This window comes from Idiotropiscis lumnitzeri, chromosome 1, assembly GCF_059441095.1.
Source record: "Idiotropiscis lumnitzeri isolate Australia: NSW breed Sydney's pygmy pipehorse chromosome 1, RoL_Ilum_1.0, whole genome shotgun sequence".
Classification (NCBI taxonomy): Eukaryota; Metazoa; Chordata; class Actinopteri; order Syngnathiformes; family Syngnathidae; genus Idiotropiscis; species Idiotropiscis lumnitzeri.
This window is the reverse complement of record NC_142391.1, coordinates 45,937,073-45,953,897: the sequence shown is the minus strand read 5'-3', so window position 1 is coordinate 45,953,897 and position 16,825 is coordinate 45,937,073. Positions and strand designations below refer to the sequence as shown.

The following is a 16,825-nucleotide window of genomic DNA, read 5'->3' as shown; positions in this document are numbered from 1 at the left end:
GTCAATCTTCCTGCACATTCAAACAATGATTTAGGCAGCCAGGGTTTGCCATCTGCCAATTTGCTGACCCCGTCCTTAGCAATGTATGCACCTTTGTTGTCCCAATATTTGCGTTCAATTAGTGGTGCATTTTTCTGACGTGAGATCAAAATGTCAAGTTGATTTGTTGTGTTTCTGTTCATTTCCCCTTTTAGTAGTGTTGTCGACCATGAGGGCATACCTTAGGCTGCAGCCTTCGCTGCATCGTCAATGAGGTGGTTTCCAATTGTAATCGGGTCATTTCCTGTTAAGTGAGTTTTGCATTTACAAATAGCTACTTAGACGTGCTTTATGCACGACTTCTTTTCCGGTTGTGGTTTTAAACCCCCTATTTGCCCAATGTCAACAAAACACATGAACTGAACCCCATACATATGTCAGTGACCTGTTTCTTCGAAAATATCTTACAAGCCTGGAACAGCGCTGACAATTCTGCTGCTTGTCCTGAACATACAGATTTCAGTGTCCCTTGAAACAAAACCTTGGTTTGCGTTGTTAAAGAAAATCCCACCCCATTGCGGTGGTCCAAAAAAAAAACTGTCTCCGTAGTCGGGAGAAAAGTGTCCATGAGGTCAGGCTGCGGTTTGGACGCGGCTTCCACAGTCGTGTGGAGTGCCATCTACTGGTGCGGGAAAAAGTGACGCCGCGCTGTGCGCACCACACCTGATGAGTGTGATGTGCCCCCTGTGACAATAGGGTCGCCGTGCAATGTAAATGTCGTGCAGGGTACAGAAATTTTATTTTGATTCCAAAAGAAGGACCGCGACTTCGTGCGGCTCTTTCAATGTTAATTTGTGGAGCAAGATATTCCCCGCAGATGCTTCTACCGCTAAAGCAGCGGCGAGGACTGCACACTCTGGCGTGGCTCTCGCCACAGGATCCAATTGTTGTGACTAGTATGCAACTGGTTTCATTTTCCTCCATTTTTCTGCAGCAACATAGAGGTCATGAAACCGTTTTTTTGCAGTCACTGTTTGCTCAAATGGTTTATTGTAATTTGGTAGTACTAGCACAGCTGAATCATTGAGTTCACGCTTGACAAGTTCAAAAGCTTTGTCAGCCTCAGATGTCCAAACAATTTTGTCATGCAATGTCATTGGCTTGTCATAAATGATGTCCAACAATGGTCGTGTGATTTCTGAGTAATTTGCAATCCATGCCCGACAATAATTGCACAGACCTAGAAAAGACATATTTTGCTTCTTTGTTTTTGGTTTTGGGGCTCTGGCAACGGCTTCTTTTTGTTTATCACCGACAATGCGCCGTTTTTGAGTCAAAATATGGCCTAAGTAGGTCACTTCCTTTTGAGGCTTTGCGAGTGAGATGTGCGGATGCTGGCCAGGAGGAAGTAGCGGTAACTTCACGCGCGAGGCCAACAGTTGCAAAGCACCACTTCCCCTTCTAGTAAATGTGATTGACTTGCACTCTTTGTTCAGTCAATTTTGGGAACACTTTGGTGTAATTGGGGTCGGCGCCCGGGCATTCTTTGTATCTGATAGTCACATGCAGAATAGCCACATGTTGCATGTCACCGCCCGATCGGACTCTATTGTGAGTTACTTCCAATAACTTATTGGCGCCCTGTTTTTCCAAATTTAGCAACCAATGGTAATGTGCCCCGTCTTATAGGGGTTTGACCTTTTGTTTCAATTCGCCCCTGCTTATTGACTGTGATATTAATGTCCAATTGTGTCAGTGCATCACGGCTTAGTAAGTTAAACGGGCACAGTTGATGTAGAACTGCTTCCACACTTGTTTTTTTTGGTTTGTTTTTTACGTCACGTGATGCTCCTTTGTTATCACAACTCGGTCCTGAAAAATTGTTTATAACAGGACTTTCTGCTTTTTTTATTTTTCTGCTCGACACGTTCATAATTTTGTGCATAATTTAGGATTTCCTCCATTTGACAAGTCAGCCAATTTCAATTATGTTGTTTTTTTTCACATGATTACAAATTTCTTATTCAACTTGATTCGGAAAGTGTTGCTTCAGATGGGAGTTAAACAATTCCCGCTGATCATCTGGAATCCCGCCGTGCAATTTGAAAACAGTGTGGAGTCTGTGAAAGAAATCATCTACAGACTCCTCTGGTTTCTGGGTGCACTTCGTAATTTTCTTTGGATCAGCGCTTTTTCTGAACGTGTCGCATTCCATAATTCGGCATAACTGTCCGCCGTCGGGACGTGTCAGTTCTTCATAGGGAATGAACTGTCCCTCATTTTGGATAGGCATTTATAACATTGTACCATTGGGTAGGCCTGAACTTGGTAATTATCATACGGTTGATAACTCATGTCTGGCACCAGTGGAGTGGTTGGATTAACAGTACGACTCCACTGAGCCATTGAACCTTTTGAACGGGTTTGATACCGGTTTTGGTCATGATTTGCTTCGTATGATTTTTTTTTTTTTTGTTCTGTTTGTTCTTCAGATATTTCATCTTTTGCTTGAGAATATGATGAGAAAGACGGATATAATTTTGTTTGTGTGTCTTTGGCGTCATATTATCAAATTCTGCAATTGTGGTTGGAGTGTGACTTGGTGGCATTTGTGTCACAGCCCGACCTTGATCAATTGGTTTAATGACGGTAGTTCTCAAATCGTCATCCGCTTCTTTTTCTTTTCTGCAGTCTTACGACCTTGAATTTGTTTAGCCCTATCAAGAATGGCTTTGCAACAAAACCACTGTTTACCGTGGTTGTTGTCTTTTCTATTCTGCCTGTCTTTAAGAGACAATTTACTGAGAAGTCTATCCAATTCTTCACAGTTGTCCACATTCCCAGAAAATCCATATTTCTCCCGCCACTTTCCGGTAAATTTTATTGTTCCCTTATTGTCAATTTCAGCTAAACGACATTTTTATTTTATTTCAGCCTCAGAAAGTGGACGGTTAATTTTCTTGGTCAACTTTGCCACCATTTCTGACGGTCTTAATTGTTATGGTGTCTAATTATGGTTCCTCAGTGTTGAGAAAAATTCAAAGTGCCTAAATCTGGGTCGAATACCGCGCTTCTACTCCCGACTTGGAGCGGGTATTCCTGGGTGTTTCTACACACAACTCTCGATCCGTTTTAGATTTCTCAAACTTTGGACATTCATACAATACACATTCACTCTCACAGATTGATCAGTTGTGTCTGTGAAAATAGATAAAACCATTTTCGTCTTCTAGAAATAACAAGTCATTCTTGTACTGTCTCTTCCAGAAAAAAGGAATACCTAAATCTATACTATCAAAATCTTCCACAAAAACAACAGTTCATTCTGTACTCTCTGTTGTCCAACCATTGACCTGTGACAATCTCTCTGCTGGCCGAGACACTCGCGGCTCGTGGATGAAGTTTGTGTTCTCTCGGTGGAGGATGTCCAACGACTGGCCTCGTGGGAAAGGAGGACTTTCGACTTACTACCGTTTTCAGTTGTCGTCGATCATCCCCCGTAGAGAAGATATTTTCATCTGGCTCGAAGGACCAAGTTAGAATGTCAGAGAGGTTTCTGTAAAACTAGACAAGCCTGCGCAAATGAATCAACCAGCCAAGATTGTCTTTGTCACTCGCGAGGAGCAGTCCGCCGGACCTCTCAGTTAGAAGGCCCAGAGAAAAGCTAAAAGCTTTCCTGCTCCTGTGCGTTTTTTTTACTGCAGCACGGCGAAGTAATTTGAATATGCAAATTCATGCAGAATGGAAAACATGAAAACTTTTACTTTATCACACCATCCACATGCTTCCTGTAAGTTCTAACGGTTTCAGCTTTAAAGACATCGTTTGGTTCACACTTCTGCTAAGTTTGAGCTCGACCGGTTTCCTGTCTAAACGGTTTGAGAAGTGCACCTGTTTTGTGGCTTTCTGTTGAACTGCCAGCCCAGACACTTCTGTTAATTCTGCACCACAGAGAGGTACATGTTTTTGTGACCTCCTATTGACCTGTAAGCATAGTTTTGTAAGATAAGATGAAGATCACAATAACTTCATGTAATGTTATGTTATCATTTTGTGTATTTCTAATTATGTTTTTATACACTATTTGTATCAGTGATAATTGCGCCCACACACACACAGACACTCACATTATTGCTTTAGCACACACGCGTACAACTGGAACACACGCGCACATTTAAGCTTTTCTTTGAGTTTCGAATTCCCCCGCCTCAGGCTGAATTCTTAACTGACCACTGTGATTGATGCTTCCTGCCTGCTAGAATTCCAGATAATTAGTTACTTATGCTTTCCTGTCTCCCTGGAAGACAGACCCCCATTGCCTGTTTAGGTTGTTAATAAAAGACGGAGCGGGTGGTGAGGGAGGGTGAGAGAGTGCAAGGGTTTGAACTAAGCAAGACGCTTGTTCCCGCCTGGCTCGCTCTCCCCTTCGCGAAGGTCAAAAAACAAAACTTTAACTGGTTTGCTCTGGTTTTCTATCATTTTTAATAAGCTAATTTCAGTCTAAAGAAAGGTGTCAGGGCATTCTAAACCTGACACTTGATAACATGACAAACTTTATTTCTTTAACAATGGGCAAGCCAAGTATCAAAGAAATTACTTTGTCATATTATCAAGTTTCAAACTATGCTTACAGGTCATTTGATTTTCAAGTGAACATTGTACCCTTGTTATGCATTGTTAACAGAAGTGCCTGCACTGATAGGAAGAGACAAGCTATGCGCACTTTCCTGACTGATACGAAGTAAAAGTGTCTGAGATCCAAGGACACAAACTGAAGTCACACTGACCTTTATGCGAGGGGTGTTTCCATTCTGTATGAGTTGCATATTCAAATTGCTTTGCTGTGATACAATAAAAACCACGCGGGAGCAGGAAGCAGTAGCGTCGCCCCTGACTGCTCAGGGGGCTGCTCCTCGCGAGTGACAAAGACGATCTTGGCTGGTTGATTTATTTTGTTCAGGCTTGTTTTAATAGAAGCTTCCCTGACACCAAGTATTGGGATGTGGTTTAGGGAATTATCTTATTGTTTACCATTGGAAAAAATATCTCATATTCTTAAAAATAGACGATACATTTCAAGCAGTGTGGGGACGGTTTATTCAATATGTTCAGAATTGGTCTCATTTGTTGAATGAAGCTGCAATGGAATAGTCATTTTTAGCTAAGTATGACCCTGTTGTTTCACACTTTATCCACTGGATTGTACTACCAAATTTAAAGGGACTTGTTATATTATTTTTTAATCTATGAATTTTTTTGTTAACCGCCGTTTGTGTTTTTTTTTTGTTTTGCTGGTACTGTTGTAGCAATGTATATTTATGTATGTCAAAGGGTTAGCTAAATATACAAGTTCTTCTAAGAGTTTTGTGTAGATACTCTCTCAAATGGGCCTAAATTGATTCTAACTTTGAAAAGTTCATTAAAGAGATTGTTAAAAGAGACTGTTATGTTGTGGAAAGGACTTTGATCAGAGAGGAAATGATGTCAAACCGTCCTCACGTCTTTTACTTTTGGGTATATTTAAAAAAAAAAAAAAAAGTTTTTTTTTTCTTTCTTTGAAAAATAAATGAAAGGATTTTTTTATGTATACAATACAATACAACATTGAATATTTTACCATTTAAGAAAATGTTTGAACATTTTGTCTTGGAAACCGTCAAACTGTGACACAAATCAAACCGAACTTTCCTTTATTGTTTTACTCCGACAATATATGTATTTCTGCTGTGCACAATTTATTTAGCCATGCATTTTTCCACAGGAATTCCCAAACCAGTTTTACCGCAAACCTAGTGGTCTGCATGATATTCTGAGGTAAGTACTGATCAACTTCTGCTGTTTTCTTTTCATGTGAAAAAGCTGGGTGCACCCTCTCCATTTTCCACATCGCCAATGGCGAGTTGAAATGGGCAACGGGGAGGTTAATATTTCCCATTTCCACCACACTGGCAAAGGGCCATTTTGTCGGTCAAAATTGCTTCGGGGGAACCACAACTTCCGTGATGTTGTGTTTTGTGTCATTTGGGCTGCAATGTCTGCCATGTACCTGCATGCACGACACACGTAGCAAGACAGCGGCAATACATAGATGCATGACGAGCATGTGGCTAGGAGATTTGTATACTTTTTAGCCGCGTTTGCAAAGAGGGTACATGACTCAGTGCCAACCTGTAAAATAAACAAGATCACAGCTTTATTAAAATGTCAAAATGCAACAAAACATTGATCTTTCATTGAACTTTATAAAAATAACTGTTTGCAACTAACAGACTGGTCTCTAATATTTGCGCTGATGGTTTTCTTTTCTTCAAGGTACTTTGTGAAGACCAGTCGATGCCCTCTGGTGTTGATTGTGTCCAACAACCCAAGTGGAGACAGTAGCTCAAGATTCCTTTTTCCGAGAGAAATCATGGAGGAGCTGGACATCAGGAACATAAGGTACATAAAATGCACTTTGCAATCTATCAGGAAATATGTATGTATGTATGTTGTCGTCGCTAACCCCAGGCATTCTCAGATAATGGGCGATCTTAATGCAAAACATTTAGACTTGTAATTAAAAAAAATGGAAAATAATTTGGCATAGCAATCAAATTCTTATGCAAACAAATCTGTCTATTACCTTTACAAATGAACCCGATCATACAGTATATCTTCACAAACAGGAAGCACAGGCATTCGAGATCTGATATTCTGTTCTCCGGAGCTGGCTTCACGTCAACCTCAAACCATCTCTCCAATGATCTTAAACCAGTTCTCACCACATTTTCTTTTCAATGTCAAACAATTGCAAGTAAAAAATAAAATTAGAAAGCATCTGGATGAGGAATGTATTGATCTAACAGAAGAAAAACTAAAGAACAATATTGTGATTGCTCCCCCTTTGAGCTTGAGATAAAGCAATACTTCAAAATTCATTTGAATCACAGACACAAATAATTAGCCCGTCACATTCTCCAACTTATAAGACAAATAATGAAGTTATTTAGTCAATTTATTAGGTCCTGGTCTCCACAGTTTTATAGAAAACTCAAACAGGATCCACATCCCAGGACCTTTTGGCAAAAAAAAATCAAAAGCCTAAATGGGGATCAAGAAAATAAAGGAAAATATACAATAACAAAATAAAAAATATTAAAGCACATCATCACTCAAATCTTCAGTCATTGCCATCATTGACAACAAGGAAAAGGCCCACTTTTCATAATCACCTGGAAAATCTTTAACAGCCCACACTTTGACAGTACATGGAAAGACCTGGTTGATAGAGAAATAGCAAAACAGAATACAAAAGAGACAATTTCAGCCAACCCTTATGTAGAATATCATTCCCTCACTACACCAGTCACCACTCAAGCAATACAACTGTATCTGAAGAAAATGAAAAAATATAGCACCAGGGCAGCATAAAGTTGACACTGTACGACTAAAACAAGCACCGGCCACTTATCTTTAGCATCTCAGACTGATCTTCTCCCCTGGCCTAAAAACAAGTAATTTCCATTCAATATGAAATGTTCTAGTTGTTTCATGATTCACAAACCAGGAAAAGAGCCACGAGTTATCACCCCATAACACAAGAAGAATCCAAAGACTGTCATTTGACACTTCTACCTACTGATACTAAAGTTCTGTCCATTGACACCACAGCTTTTTGCTAATATTCTACATCAAGGTGTGAAAAGGTGGTTTTGTTACTATTGCTGCTTTGGCAGGTAATGTTCTCATTTACAAATGAAAGGTGGCTAATCCAGCCAGCAGAGTAGTTACATAAGAATCTAGGTGTCATTTGATAGTGTTCGGAGAAGAAAAGGAGTTGAAAAAAATCCGGAGCCTTCTAGTGATAAGCCTTCTCAGCCATGTAGGAAAACTGTTTGAAAGAATACTCACCTCACGGTTTAGCAATCATTGAAGCAATGGGCCTCCTTGGATTTCATCAAGCAGGCTGAAGGGAAAGGGAGCACCACCACAGAAAACATCCTCCAATTATCTGACAACATTCACAGGTATTAAAAAAAATAATAATAAAAATGGCAGTATACTTTGTTGCGACTGTTGCTCCTCAAATTCATCGTCTGTTTTCAATTAAGCTCCTCTTCACTGACCATTGCCTAGACATATTTTACAATAAAACCGTGCAATTCCTGAAAAGCTTACATTGTGAAGCATCTGCAGAAAGAAACTTCCCATTAAAAAGTCTGTTAAAGATTGTTACAGTATTATGTAAGAAATATAACTTTATAGATATTTTTTTAATTCAACTTGAATTATCTTTCATTCTTTTTCCAGTTTTAATCCAGTGGCTCCAACTGTTATGATGAAGGTTCTGACTCGTATTTTAACCAATGAGGATGGAAAGGTGACAATCAACTGTAGTTCGTTTGAATCTATTTTGAATGTACTTTTTCACTTCTCTTTGGCTTTACGCAGAGCAATGAAAGGGTCATTGTCCCTGATCAGTCTGTGTTGGAGGTAGTGTGCTCAGGAAGTTCAGGAGACATTCGCAGTGCTATTAACAGCCTGCAATTTGCCTCCGTTCCAGGTCGGAATTCAATCTATACAAATTATAATAATAATAATCCTCTTTCATACCAATTCACTGTGAGCAACTTTGGTATTTTTTCAGTCTATACACAGGAAAGGGAAGTGGTGAGGGGCAACAATCCTTTAATATCGCAGGAAAAGGCCATTTCCAGAGTAACATTAAGGAAGAAAGCCAAGCGAACAATGGGGGAAGGAGAGCCAACTGGTGGGATGAAAGATACTTGTTTGTTCCTTTTTAGAGCACTGGGAAAGATACTACATTATAAAAGTAAGTCATATGTTCTTATTTATATTTCATCCTTTATCTTCCTCACATTCATAATGTATGTGCAAAACAAAGAAGTTATTACAGTAAGCCACTGTTAATTGTATGGTGTCCATCCATCCATTATTTGTACCGCTTATCCTCACATGGGTCGCGGGGGTGGTGGAGCCTATCCCAGCTATTTTCAGGCAGTACGCGGGGTATACCCTGAACTAGTGATCTGAAAAACAAGCCGCACTCACACTCATACCTAGGGGCAAGAGTGTCCAATTAACTTGCCATGCATGTTTTTGGAATGTGGGAGGAAACGGGAGTACACAGAGAAAACCTATGCAGGCACGGGGAGAACATACAAACTCCTCACAGGAAGGCCGGAGCCGGAATCGAAACCACGACCTCTGCACTGTGAAGCCATCATGCTAATCAGTCGACCACCGTGGTATCGCGTCCATGATTAAAAAAAAAAAAAAACATTTTCAATTTTCATTGTCTCGTGAGATTTACAGCATACTTGTCCTGTTTGCGTTGGCCTATCAATAGCTGGGTTTACATGGAGCCATGTATTCCGCTTAGAAAGAATCCGAATGACCAAACGAAATTAAAATGCTTTGTATAAACACCCAAATTGGAATAAAACCACTGAATACGAATGGAATTTAATTCAGATTCACAGGGGTGGTATATTCCTTTTGCTAATCCGAACGAGCGTCATGTAAAGAGTTCAATCGGAATAGCCAGGCTGCGACCGATCTGCTCATGCTCTGTCTTGATGTAAATGCGTACTGACGTTGTCGTATACGCACTTTCAAAAGGCAGCTTCTTTGCAGAGTACTTCTGCGACACGAGAACTTGTTTTAAAGTACTGATACCTCGGTTTTATAATGATGCTGCGCTAATAAATGAGTCCATTCATAAATAATGAATAGAACCCATCTTGATAAATCGCGTGATGTTTACGTCAATCTCCGTGTGTCAAGCGGCTTTACCAAGGCTGATCTGATTAACAGGATGGAGCATGTAAACGGCCGATCGTAAAAGATCACCTCACATGTAAACAGGTGACCAGAGCTCTTCATTCGGAATGGTTTTAATCAGAATGACAAAAAAGTCGTTTGCATGATAGTTTTTTTTAACTTGCATTTGTAGACCAACTGTGTTTAGTGACATTGGTTTGAAGTGATCCTTAGCTCATGTGGCATTGTCCCTTACGTGACGATGCTGGTATTTAAGAGACATGGGCATTCAATGTTCGTTTCCCGCCTTGCCGCTAACATAATACATAAGTATTCTTCAGAGTAGTAAACTGGTTAGCACATCCGCCTCACAGCGTAGATGTGTCAGGTTTAAAATGCCCTGACGCCTTTTTTAGACTGAAAACAACTTTACTGATCTCACCAGGAAAAAGCAGGCATTGTTGTTCATCCTTACCGGTCGACCGGAAGTGAGAGAGAGAGAGAGACCCATCTTGCTCCCTTCAGCCCTGAGCACCCTCTCTCTGCTCTCTTCCATTCGACCTCCTCTTTTATTCGAGCGTGAAATAGAGTCATAACGAAACTGAAACTAGTACATCATGGCTTACAATGAAAGCAAGGAAATAGAAACCTATTAGACAACAGAAGCAAGAGTGTGTGCGTGTGCTAAAGCATAAATGTCAGTGCGTGTGTGTGCAAACATTGAGTGTACAAAAACATGATTATAAATACACAAATTGATTACATATCCTCAGCCCATCTTACAAGAGGTCGTGGGTTCGAATCCGGCCTCTGGCCTTCCTGTGTTATGGGCTGTCACTTGTATTGCACTTTTCTACATTATGTAGAAGCGCTTCACATTATTACCTCATCTACCTACTGATGATATTCCATCAGGTGCAACTGGGGATTCAGTATCTTGTTCAAGGATGCTTCGACATGGTCACAATGGCTGAGATTGAACCCACAACCTCTAGGTTGAGAAACTGCCACTCTACCAGCAAGCCATGGCGCACTGTTTTTCCCGTGCCAGCATGGGTTTTCTCCTGGTACGCCAGTTTCCTCCCACATTCCAAAAACATGCATGCTAGGTTGATTGGATACTCTGAATTGCCTGTGAGGGTGATAGCAGCTGCAAGGCTTAGGGTGGGATACAGTTCAGCAGATTGTCCAGATAAGAGCTACAGAAGCACCTACTCCAGACATTTGGTCTGAATAAAAGCAGTGAACACAATGATGACTAAATGCATTTATTCAGTAAATCCAGTTTCACTTGTGTGTGTACAGTGAGTGCAGTAAAGGAGAAAGTACAGTAAAGGAGAAGTACAGAACTTTTTGTGGAGGTTGTGCTGAATGTCAGAGTGAGGGTGTGATAAAACATTTAATTTAGCCGGCGCTACCACTACAATGAAAAATAAATTTGTAGATGTCTTCAGGCATTGACTCTCATCAAACTAGGAACATTTTCACAAGATATGATCTTGTGGGTCAACTTACATCAGGTTTTGAAGTCAAGGCGATGCCAAATTTTAAAGTAAATTAAAAATGGCGGACCTCTTGTTAAGTTTAATCGCTAAACAGGACGCCACACCAGTCACACTTCCCTCACAGTTTCAGTAGCGCGACCCTCGGGTGCACACTCGGCGTTTCTACTTTCACCTGCAGATGACACAAATATATTATGTGCATATAGTATAATTTACATTCTGTAAATCTAGGGGGGACTCCTGAATGTGTTAAAGCAGCTGAAAGTGCCTTTGGACTTGGGTTACCATCACACCTTTATCACCACCACAGAGAGTCATTACAAGTGGATCCTGAGGTACAAATACACACTGTTCATAGGCCTTAACATAACATAAACTTGGACTTTAATAACACTTTGAAATTATGTCTTCTTTTTAATGTCTCATAGTGGGTTATAGAACATTCATATGTGTCTGGGGAGTTCTTCAACCTGTATCTCCACCAGAATTACCTGGATTTCTTCTCTGAGATGGAGGACGTCGATAGAGCGAGCGAGTATATGTCAGACGCCGACCTCCTCACATCTGATTGGATGGTTAGCTTTGTTCTGCATAAACATTTTGTGTAACAAAATACTCTCACAGTCTGATATTAATGACTTGCAAAAAAAATAAAATCTTTAACTTAAAATTTAGCATGTCAAATTGCCAGCAAAGACTGGTTCTGCACTTCACATGCAGAATGAGATTGATTGTGGATTTGTGGTAACACGCTTATATGGATCTTCTTCATTGTTACACTGTTCTGTTCTCAGAGCCATAGTACCATGAGGGAATATGCATCTTCAGTGGCCACCAGAGGGCTTCTTCACTCCAACTCTCAGCAAGTAGCTGTTGGCTTCAGACCTCTGCATAAACCCAACTGGTTGCTGGTGAGCAAGAAGGTGGGATGGAAGTATATTTTATCATATCCATTGTGGTTCGCCATACTATGGACTTACATACTGTATTTTCCGGACTATAAGCTGCTTTTTTTCTGATATTTTGAACCATGCGGCTCATACAATGGTGCAGCTTTTCTGTGGATTTTTCTGTATCTTGGAGGGCGCTCTGTAGTTCAGAAAATACATTAAATTAAACTCGATTTTTTTCCCCCCTCTTGGGTCTGTTCTGGTTTAATTAGCAAAGTTGTTGCTGTGTTAAAAGGCACTGTTTTAAGAATCTGTTTATGTACCTTTATGTGCATTCACACTGCAACATCATTCTCTACATGCAGTAAGCAACTATTTTTTTTCCAACATAGGAAACTGCGGCCTATATCCTGGTGCGGCATGTACGTGGTTTTTTGTTTGTTTTTATCCCCCAAAAAGAGTTGCTGCGGCTTATGTGTGGGTGCGCCTTAAAGTCTGGAAAATGCGGTTCTTGTAAAAACTTATTAGTGAACATATGACTGGAAACTGTGAAATTATGGTGGTGCTTTGCAAAATATTCAGAGAGCACAAAATTGCAAACTGGTGCATATTCATACATAAAGAAACCAAGTAAAATATAGAGATAATTTTTATGATACTGCAATTGGATGATGACTATTTTATATTTTGCCTTGCCTCTCACTCATTGCCAGCTAATGCCTTGGATGCACATAGGGTTTTTGCTATCGAGAGTAATTTTTCTGAGTTTGGCTCTGTCATCCACACTTTGCTGGAGATTTTTTCATTTAAAATGATGCTTCCTCAAATCTCCGGATTTGCGTTTGGCTGTAAACAGTTGGAACCCGAGGTTTACCTCATCAGTCTGTGCCAAAAAATGCTTGTTTTCATAAGAGGGAGCATGGATGCCCACAAAATATCTTTGGTTACAGCTTGTCTCCAGGCGCCTTTTGCTTGCTTATTTGTTCACAACCAACTCCTACACCTCGTTGAAGCGCACTGCAACAAGGTCGGCTCTTTATGGCCAGATATTTATGGTGTTCAAGACATATTCCCCGTCAAAGATGCCAATGCTGGTCTTGGATCAGGTTTAGCTGTTATATCTCCCAGAAATCAGAGTAGGGATCCACTAAAATTAGGAAATATTTACCCGCCTGTTTGTATAGGTCCATGCTGATGATTTGCCACGGCCGCGTGGGTAGTGCGTGTGACATCGTTTCCTGTTGCTGTTTGTGTGAACATTTCTTGCATGCTGAACAACTGAATGTTCCGGCTTTCTATGTCCAAACCCAAGTCATCCTATTCGGGTTTAAAAGTTTTCCAGACGCTCATTCCAGTAATCAGTTGGAAGAAATTTCCAATGGCTGTTTATTGTGATCCAACACATTCCAAAAAAGGATTCACAATTCCGAGTAATATGCTTGAGCAATGGGTGTATGGGTTGAAGTGAAAAAAGCGTTGCCCGTGTCAGTGATTTTAAGTGGTTGACAAACTATGTGATCGCCCCGTCTATGTGCATAGCAAAATAATCCGACTTCCCATTTAAACACACCTGATACGTGCACGTCAATCAATGAACAGTCTGTGAGCCTGCCATACCATTAATAACTCATAAAGGGAGCAATTATTCCAAACAATCAGAATAACAAAAAATACAATATACAATACCAAATTTAACCTAAAATAAACCAATGTAGCTCCAACACTGACTGACTAAGTCTTTTATCTCACCATGCATGTTGGGCCAGTACAGAGTTTTCCTTGCCTGTCTGTAACATGTCTCACCCCCAATGTGGCTTATGTGAACCCTTTGACCCTTGAACAGCACCCTGTCTTGTGCACTTATTTCTTCCTAAACTGACCAGTATTCCCTAATGGCTACGGGAGTCTCATCCTTGCTGTCTGGCCACCCTTGCAAGACCACCGTCTTCATTCAATATCTGTAAGCAGTTGTCATCAGCTGTGTACTTTTGTATTTGCGTCAAGCGTTGGCTTGTGACGTTTAAGTAATCAGCCTGATATGTTCTGTGGTGTCCGTGGCCCCCTGCAGCATGCAAAGAGAGTGACGCCTATATGTGACCTCATGCCTATCTGAATGTACTGTGGCTCTACTCAAAGTGTCGCTAATGTACATGCGCGGCCTTGGTTTGTAAACTACCTTGAGGTTGTAGTTTTGTAGTGTGAGAAGCATGCTCTGTAGACGCTTGGGTGCACTCAAAAGTGGCTTATTGAAAATGGTGATCGGTGGTTTGTGGTCAGTTTCCGCTTTTATCAACTCCCTACCATACAAATAACAAAACTGTCGACATGCGAACACGATACTCAAGCACTCCTTCTCTATTTGCGCAAAGTTCTGCTCAGTCTGTGCTAGGGCGCGTGACGCAAACAACACTGGTTGTGTCCTCCTGCAGCAGGCAACGGCCCTGTCCCTTTTGGCTAGCGTCACTCTGGATTGTCACGTCATAGTACCTCAGGATTGGTGCAGCCGTGACCAGTCGCTTGATTTTCTGGAAAGCCGCCTCGTGCTTGGGCAGCCAATGCCATCGTCACTGCTGTTTACATCCCTACCGATGCTAACGGTAGCACTGCGCTCTTGCTACTCTCATGCATCATCAACAAACAACAGCGGGCCCACCCTGATGGCGTTCATATCGTTTTTATTAGGCCAGTTTGAAGACTGTACTCCCAAAGTTCCACCAACATGTTAAGTGCCCAACAAGGGGAGAAAACACTCTTGATCATGTTAATTCAAACATTAAGCACGGGTACAGAGCCATCCTCTTGCCCCCCTCGGCCAGTCAGACCACCTGTCCTTGCTGCTCACACCTGCGTACACCCCTCTCAAACGCAGACTCAGGCCCACTACAAAAACTGTTAAAACATGTCATGAGACCGCCATCGATGAATTAAAGGACTGCTTCCATTACACAGACTGGGACCTCTTTGACCTCACACAGTGTGGACTGGACCACATCAAGTTCTGCATGGAAACCGTGTCCCTGAACGAGACCATTCGGACTTTTCCAACCACGAAACCCTGGATGTCCAGCCAGATTCGCTCACTCCTCAAGGCCCGTGACACTGCCTTCAGGTCAGGCGACAGAGCTCTGTACAGTGTGGCCGGTGCTGACGTGACAAAAGGCATTAACTCATTAAATACCAGCCATTTTCACTGGAGCAACCCGCTCAATCCCAGGGTTTTGACTAATATTGCAAGGCCCACAGAATATTGTATTCTAATGCTATATAGACATGGAGCACACCAAAAGAAAGATGACTCTCTTCTTTCAACAGAAAAAAAGAGTTTGTTTCTATCTTTTTCCATTCTTGAGCAATCGGCATTTGAAAATAGCTAAATTTCATGAAAACTCCAATCCCTGGGGAAAAAACTGAGAAAATGAGCTTTTTGTAAACTGATGCATTTCGACCATAATTTGAACTTTGACACTATTATTTATGGCTTTTATGACACCTCTAACATCTAAATAATGCATGCCTTCTATAAAATAACAAAAAAAAGCACAAAAAATATGTTTTTGATAACAAAATACATTTATTTGCACATAACACAAAACGACTGAACTGTTGAACTATGTACAAAAATGAAATACATCAGTGTCATACATACTTTTTTTTTGTGTGATATAAAATAAAACAGTTGCCTTGATGCAAGGGCACACAACATAGTTCACACCACATTCTTGTTTCACTCCGTTTGCCTTTGCGCAAACAGACCCGACACTTTCGTTGTGGTCTGGCTTTGCTGGTCCGTTGCAAATAGGCGAGCTTGTGTTTGTCCACTGGGGTTTGTGTGAAAATAATTGTCTGGGAAGTGATTGGTGGCATCCGCGATGTGCTGCAGAAGCTCATCCGTGAGAAACAGCTGCAGGAAATCAGCTGGCTCCTCAGACTCCAAATGGGCAGCGGCATTCAGTGGTCCAGGGGTTGCTGTAAAGTCGATTTTCCTTGGTTGCCATCCAGTGTGACGCCATCCGGAACCACTGCTTCCTGATGCACAACCTGTAAATTACAGAAATATAAACAATTGGAAATATATATTTATTGCTGCATTTTATTGCTGGCGTGTGAAGTTTCATATTATAATTTACCTTTCTTTACACCAACAAGACGAGGAGGAACTTTCTTGCCGCGGGATGCACAATCTGTGAATTTTAGAAAGAATGTATGATTACCACACCATTCAGTATTGTTGTTTCCTCGTCGGGGAGGAGATACGCTCGCGTGTAACTGCACATTTACGTGACATTTTCTGCCCGCAAGATGCATGATATGTACAATAAAAGCATGAGGGCTAAAACCACATGTTCAATGGTAACTTGCGAGCGTTTACTTCCTCGTCGGGGAGGACTTACGCTCGCGTGTAATTGTGCAATAGAGGAGGCGCCCGGACGAGGAAGTCAGCGAGCAAGCTCGCGTCCAACTGCACATTTACGCGACATTTTCTGCCCGCAAGATGCATGATATGTACAATAAATGCATGAGGGGTAAAACCACATGTTCAATGGTAACTTGCGTGCGTTTACTTCCTCGTCGGCGAGGACTTGCGCTCGCGTGTAATTGTGCAATAGGCGCCCGGACGAGGAAGTCAGCGAGCAAGCTCGCGTGTAACTGCACATTTACGCGACATTTTCTGCCCGCAAGATACATGAT

At 41.3% G+C, this 16,825-nt stretch overlaps 1 protein-coding gene and 1 long non-coding RNA gene across 16 annotated transcripts in view; one reads left to right on the top strand and one right to left on the bottom strand.

Annotated features, from left to right (window-relative positions):
• Window positions 1–16,825, top strand: part of rad17 (RAD17 checkpoint clamp loader component) — a 72,005-nt gene that overhangs the window by 17,797 nt on the left and 37,383 nt on the right. For 13 of the 15 annotated variants that reach the window (XM_088303201.1, XM_088303105.1, XM_088303130.1 and 10 more), the window contains 8 exons: window positions 5,741–5,793; window positions 6,292–6,417; window positions 8,269–8,338; window positions 8,410–8,521; window positions 8,606–8,791; window positions 11,478–11,581; window positions 11,675–11,821; window positions 12,041–12,169. In XM_088303201.1, coding sequence (XP_088159327.1) covers window positions 5,741–5,793; window positions 6,292–6,417; window positions 8,269–8,338; window positions 8,410–8,521; window positions 8,606–8,791; window positions 11,478–11,581; window positions 11,675–11,821; window positions 12,041–12,169 — 927 coding nt within the window. The remainder of the gene's footprint in view (window positions 1–5,740; window positions 5,794–6,291; window positions 6,418–8,268; window positions 8,339–8,409; window positions 8,522–8,605; window positions 8,792–11,477; window positions 11,582–11,674; window positions 11,822–12,040; window positions 12,170–16,825) is intronic. The other 2 variants (XM_088303184.1, XM_088303175.1) reach the window with 2 other exon arrangements.
• The window catches only part of LOC148344801 (uncharacterized), a 1,723-nt gene continuing 618 nt past the window's right edge, over window positions 15,721–16,825 (bottom strand). Inside the window, exons 2-3 of the long non-coding RNA XR_015845662.1 lie at window positions 16,264–16,317; window positions 15,721–16,174 (exon numbers count right to left, since the gene is read on the bottom strand). This is a non-coding gene — a long non-coding RNA (uncharacterized LOC148344801). The remainder of the gene's footprint in view (window positions 16,175–16,263; window positions 16,318–16,825) is intronic.